This window comes from Gavialis gangeticus, unplaced genomic scaffold, assembly GCF_001723915.1.
Source record: "Gavialis gangeticus isolate Ggan-Ray unplaced genomic scaffold, GavGan_comp1, whole genome shotgun sequence".
In the NCBI taxonomy this organism is placed as follows: domain Eukaryota; kingdom Metazoa; phylum Chordata; order Crocodylia; family Gavialidae; genus Gavialis; species Gavialis gangeticus.
The window spans coordinates 1,372,154-1,378,254 of NW_017728973.1; the positions used below are offsets into that span (position 1 = coordinate 1,372,154).

The following is a 6,101-nucleotide window of genomic DNA, read 5'->3' on the forward strand; positions in this document are numbered from 1 at the left end:
GGGTGGGTATGTGTGTATTGAGGGGGCAAGGATGGCACTTGTTTGGTCCTATCAGGATGCTGGAACAGACGTGGCTGGCTGGTTAACTTCCTCTTCTCCCTGTACAGACATGCAGGATCTGAATGGAAATAATCAGTCTGTGACACGGCAGAAAATGCAGCAGCTGGAGCAGATGCTGACAGCACTCGACCAAATGCGCAGGGTACAAAGATTTTCCCCCACACATGCCCTGATTTTTCTTCAGCTTCTGGCTTGGCCTCACCAGTTTCCCGATATTGTTTCCCAACCACCCCCTAACCCCCTTTCACATGGCCTGTATCAGTATGAGGCTATGTAGATTTGACACATTTGCAGCAGGGTTTGCTGCAGGATATTTCAGTTGGCTTAGCAACTGCTTAAGGTTAAGCTGATGCACCCCCTGCCTGGAGAGCAGCCTGGGGCCAGGGGGCCAAGAAGGTCTTTGCTGTCATTTTTAAGCACTGTAATGGGTGACTGGGATTTTTGCTGGGAGCTGAGCATTCTGGGAAATCTGGCCCCAGCTGTGGATACCCAGCACTGGAATGTCTGGCTCCAAGTAGTAGAACTCGGGATCCAAGTGCTGGGCTGTCACAGGGGCATACACTCAAAGCTGCACAGCAGTGCTCACAAGCCAGCACATGCCTGTAGGGAGCCTCTCCTGTCTGAGTCTGGAGCTTGCAGGATCGAAGGGGACTGGATGACCTTGGTCTTGGTTTTCTGTTAACCAGGGGATTGTGAGTGAACTGGCTGGGCTCCTATCGGCCATGGAGTATGTGCAGAAAACACTGGCAGATGAGGAGCTGGCTGACTGGAAGAGAAGGCAGCAGATTGCATGCATTGGGGGCCCTCCCAACATCTGCTTGGATCGCCTGGAAAACTGGTAAAGAACTAGGAGCCCTTTCTCTGCCCAGTTCCCTTGCCTGGCCTCAAGCCGGCAGGAACCTCTCTGTTTTTCCATAAGGCTCTACCTTAAACTAGAAACTGATGCCTCAGCCCCTGTCTCCTGTATCAGCCTTGAAAGTGGTCAGGAGGGTCTCAGTGTAGATGCACCAAATGCTGGCCTGGCAGGCTGCTCAACAGCAGACCTATAGGGTTTGCCTGGCCTATCAAATCATCCTTTGCTTCAGGCCAACAGGGCCAAGCCACATCCCATCTAGGCCACTTCCAAGCCATCTTCGTGGTTCTCCCTTGAAGTTTATCAGATCCATGTTATGCCTGTGTCCTGTTGAGAAATACCCAGTGGCACAGAGACATGCACCAAGCTGGGAGCCAGGAAAGAAGGAGTCTAGCTCTCTCCTCCATGTGCTCTGGGGTGCTTGGGTACTGAGATGCTGACAGGCCAGTGCTGCACTCTAATGAATAGGCTGATGAATAATACAAGGCATCTTCCCACATCCTCCAGGATCACATCCCTTGCTGAGTCACAGCTGCAGACCCGCCAGCAGATCAAGAAACTGGAGGAGCTACAGCAGAAAGTGTCCTACAAAGGAGACCCCATAATCCAGCATCGGCCCATGCTGGAGGAAAGGATTGTGGAGCTGTTCAGGAACCTAATGAAAAGGTGCCATGAGTACTTCATACGGCTGGGGGAAGCAGGGGGAGTGGAAACTTTCAGCTTGGAACAGGAGGATGGCTGTTCCAGTAGGCTTTTGCCTCGGAGCCCTGACTGGGAGGGGTGGGTGGCCTGGGTGTACCTGTGCTAAGGGTGGGATGTGAGATGCCATCTGATTACAGTCCATATACTTTCCTCCTGCAGTGCCTTTGTTGTGGAGAGGCAGCCCTGTATGCCCATGCACCCAGATCGCCCCCTGGTCATCAAAACTGGTGTGCAGTTCACCACCAAAGTCAGGTCTGTGGCTGGCCATGCCACTCTGTTCATATGATAGCAGAGGGAGGGGGCAAAATGGCACTGTTGGGGCAGAGGGTATAACCCTGATTGGGACACCTCCTTTAGGGATGCTGAAGTGCAAATCGCTGTGGGCTTCTAGTCCAACTGGAGAATGCTTGTATTGGGAGGGCGGCAGATCCAGCCTACTGGAGGGCAGACGGCTCAGATGAATCTCTACAGTTACAAGCTAGTGCCTGACTCAGCCCCAGCTGGGACCTCTGCTCTGTTTCTGGAGGCAGTAGCAATTCTCCTAAATCTTTGTCTGTGGATGAGCCTGGCGGGTGCTGAGGGAGAAGGGGTCGGTGGGGTGCTAGAAGTGTCTAGCACTTCCAGGACTAGCTCTGCAGCTCATCTGTCTCCACGGCAGTGCTGTCTGCCTGAAGTGTGTCTGCTGCCTTGTCTTGCACGGCCACTGATGCAGCCTGAGGGGTTTCCCTTCACCAGAATGGCGAAGGCATAACTGTCCAGGGGCTGGTGCTGCTTGACAGCAGTATTAACAGCTGGTGTAGGAACTATCAGAGGTGGACAGTGAGATCAGGGGTTGGAATTGGGGGTCTCAAGTGCTGCTCCCTCTCCTGTGGCCTCTTGGCACAGTTTAGCAAACCCTTGCCTCTGAGCCCCAGTCCTCCCTGCTGCAGAGTGGCAAAAACACTTGCTGGCTTCCCTGGGATGGAGGCTTGTGGAGTGGACAGGCCCACTGAGGCTTGGAGAGGAGCTTGGACTGGACAGCCTCTTATCTTGGCTGGCCTATGCTGTTGTGAGCAGTGATGCTTTCAGGGAATGATGTTCTGCTTCACTGGGTTAACTAGGGTTGAAACCATCCCCCATAACTGCCTGGCTGATTTGCTAAGCTTGTAGCTGCGAGTGAATGATGCCATAGTGCACTCTTGGCCTGCCCCAGTGCTGACCCCTCTGCTGGCTTTGACAGGTTGCTGGTCAAATTTCCGGAGCTGAACTATCAGCTGAAGATCAAGGTGTGCATTGACAAGTAAGTGCTGTGTCTTGTCCTGGCAGCGGTGCTGCCCACAGGGAGTCATTAAATGGGTTGCTCGCAACTCCTGGAAACAGTGTCTGAAGCGGCAGCCCCTGGCTTCCTGCATGCTCAGCCCAGGCCCACCTCCCTCACCTGTCCTGGGAGAAACCTTCTATGTGCCAAGGCTCATTCTGACATGGGGGTTTCTGGGGGAGTGAAGTGGTGCCGGAGGCTGGAAGCCCAACACCCGTGGGAGGTTTTCATGCCAGTGGCTCCTTTGCATGCCTTTAGCGTGTGGCTAGTGCTGTGCAGAGACCTTGGGCCCAGAGCAGAGCTGCTGATCCACCTCCGAGTGGGAGAGACAGTGCACCACTCTGTGTAAATGGTGTCCCCTCAGCTGTGGATTGACCACTCCCCCTTCTGGTGTCTCTCATTTCTCTTCCTCCAGGGACTCTGGTGATGTTGCAGCACTCAGGGGGTAAGTAGAGATTGTCTGTCTTGTCTCTTCTTCCAATCTGCCCTTTTCCCTCTTTGTTGCATGCCATTCGCCTTAACAGTCCCCCCCCCGTTGCATCTGTCTCCTTTCCTGACCCAGCTCCCGGAAGTTCAATATCCTGGGGACAAACACCAAGGTCATGAACATGGAGGAGTCCAACAATGGCAGTCTTTCCGCAGAGTTCAAGCACTTGGTGGGTACCAGTGGCTGCTTGCCTGGCCTGGTATTGGCCATATCAGGGTCTGTGCTTTACCCTCTCCCTTCTGTTTTGCAGACGCTGCGGGAACAAAGATGTGGCAATGGGGGCAGAGCCAACTGTGATGTGAGTGCCTGACCTTGCACATGTAACTTAGAGGGTGGGTTCTGGGCCAGGGCTGGAGTGAAATCTTTCTGGCCTGAGGAGAGGGACTGTAAAACCCTACAGTGGGAAGGTGGTGTCAGAACCCCAGCTGAGTTTCCCCTATAAAGGGACGGGTGCTTTGTGTTCTCCAGAGCATGGCCATAAGGCCTCCCTTTGGCCTGTGTGGAGCTAATGAGCTGCCAGCCCATACTTTTATGTCCATGGCATTCTGGGACCCAGAGCAGCCTGTAGCCCTGCAGCTGTCATTCCTGCAAGCATAAGACCATCTGCTGACATCTCAGTATTTGTCCATGTTCCCCTCTCAGGCCTCACTGATAGTCACTGAGGAGCTGCATCTTATCACCTTTGAGACAGAGGTGTATCACCAAGGCCTGAAGATCGACTTGGAGGTGAGCAATGCTGTAGACTAGTGCACCCTTCAGCCCTGAGCCAGTCTGAGAGCTGGGGCAGAGGTGGAAAGAGTGACCCCCAAGGAGGCCTCTCTAGGTTCCTTCTTAAAGCTGCAGCTTTTGCAGAGGGTCAGGCTGGGCCCAGATGAGCCCCAGTCCAGATGAGAGTTGGAGCGAGGGGCCAGCCTGCAGGTCTCTTGCCTGCCTACATACACACACAGTTCCTTGATCTGCCCATGTCTTCTGCTGAATTCACAAGGGTGCGAGCAGTTTAGAGAGACGGGAAGTAGCTCTGGCCTAGGCAGTCAGCTACACTCTCTGAAAGGGAGGAGCACATCCAGGTAGGTGCCTCATTATGGGACATGCACATGGTCTCAGTCTCCAGAGCTGACTGCAACTGCGTTGACACTGTTAGGTGGGAGTGTCTCTCAGGACCTGTGGGTACACTGTAGTCTTGAGACCAGCAGTGCTGCTTCCTCAATTGTGTGGGAATGGGGGCATGGGTCAGCTGGTAGCAACACACCTTGCCTGGGAAGCTAGGACGAAATCACGGGCTTCTTTCTCTAGACCCACTCGCTGCCTGTCGTGGTCATTTCGAACATCTGCCAGATGCCGAATGCCTGGGCGTCTATCCTATGGTACAACATGTTGACCAACAACCCCAAGGTATGTGTGTGGCCTCTACAAAGTGTCAACACTTGGTGTTCCCTGCCTCTCCTTGGGAGGCAGGGGCTGTGGTGCTTCCCACAGGTGCTGGAGGCTGTAGGAGGTCAAGGCAGTGACTAAGCTTTAATGGCCGCTGTTTTGTGTCACCAGAAACAGTGTGGTACTTAATGATGTGAGTCAGGGGCCACAAGAATGGGAGGCCTTTTAGAAGAGCAAGCCTGCTCTGGGTTTGGTGGTGCAGATTGGACATGGAGCACTTCACCATGCTGTGGTCAGCATGACTCAGCTGGACCTGACCTGCTGCCTACTCCAGTTGGGTCACACTCCAAATTGCAGTCAGTGCTGTACTCTGGCTGGTTGTTCCTGAGGTGGAACAGAGCACGTAGAGCTGAAGAAAAGGTAGCTTCTGGTATGGGCTACTGCAGATCTGCTCCACTGCAGCACATTAGTACCTGGAAAGCCCTGCTGAGCCTTGGGATCCTGCTGTACCAAGTTCTGTCTGTGCTGCAGAGAGCTTCTAGTTTACACAGACCAAGCAGAGAAGAGGAAATGAAGGCAGTAGGGAGAAAGCAGCTTATCCACCATGCATGCACTGGTAGCCATACCAGGGTTAGAACCTGGGTCTGTGGAGTCACAGTCATATGTGCTGCCAACCCCACCTTGATGTTCTTTTGCTACAAAGCCAGGGCGCTTGCGGGGGGACATCTGGCTTGCTCAGGTGGGCAGTGTTTCCTCTTCAGATCTTTAGACTGCCTGCTCTGTCTGCTGTGCCTTCATCTCTGGCTGTGTCAGCCTTGTGCACAGGAACCCTTTTCTGTTCTCTTGCATAGAATGTGAACTTCTTCACCAAGCCACCAATTGGCACATGGGACCAGGTGGCTGAGGTGCTGAGCTGGCAGTTCTCCTCCACCACCAAGCGGGGCCTCAGCATCGAGCAGCTCACAACACTGGCAGAGAAACTCCTAGGTACCATCTGATGTGGTCGTGTTTGTAAAATATCCAGCACCCTACTAGAGCTCTGTGTACTGGGTGCTAGTGTGAGAGGTTTCATAGTTTCTAGGGTCGGAAGGGACCTGAGCAGATCATCTAGTCTGACCCCCTGCCATGGCAGGAAAGAGTACTGGGGTCAAACGACCCCAGCAAGGTGTTCATTTAACCTCCTCTTAAAAACCCTCAGGGTAGGAGCCTGCACCACCTCTCTTGGAAGTTGGTTCCAGACCCTAGCCGCCCTGACAGTGAAGTAGCGCCTCCTGATGTCTAACCTAAACCTACCCTCTGCCAGCTTGTGACCGTTATTCCTGGTCACTCCT

The 6,101-nt window shown here is 53.7% G+C and overlaps 1 protein-coding gene across 3 annotated transcripts in view; it reads left to right on the forward strand.

The window, feature by feature from the left end:
- Positions 1 to 6,101, forward strand: part of STAT3 (signal transducer and activator of transcription 3) — a 52,664-nt gene that overhangs the window by 35,029 nt on the left and 11,534 nt on the right. For all 3 annotated transcript variants that reach the window (XM_019505933.1, XM_019505921.1, XM_019505925.1), the window contains exons 7-17: positions 108 to 202; positions 747 to 898; positions 1,421 to 1,579; positions 1,775 to 1,867; positions 2,835 to 2,894; positions 3,328 to 3,357; positions 3,475 to 3,568; positions 3,650 to 3,697; positions 4,042 to 4,125; positions 4,693 to 4,791; positions 5,622 to 5,757. In XM_019505933.1, coding sequence (XP_019361478.1) covers positions 108 to 202; positions 747 to 898; positions 1,421 to 1,579; positions 1,775 to 1,867; positions 2,835 to 2,894; positions 3,328 to 3,357; positions 3,475 to 3,568; positions 3,650 to 3,697; positions 4,042 to 4,125; positions 4,693 to 4,791; positions 5,622 to 5,757 — 1,050 coding nt within the window. The remainder of the gene's footprint in view (positions 1 to 107; positions 203 to 746; positions 899 to 1,420; positions 1,580 to 1,774; positions 1,868 to 2,834; positions 2,895 to 3,327; positions 3,358 to 3,474; positions 3,569 to 3,649; positions 3,698 to 4,041; positions 4,126 to 4,692; positions 4,792 to 5,621; positions 5,758 to 6,101) is intronic.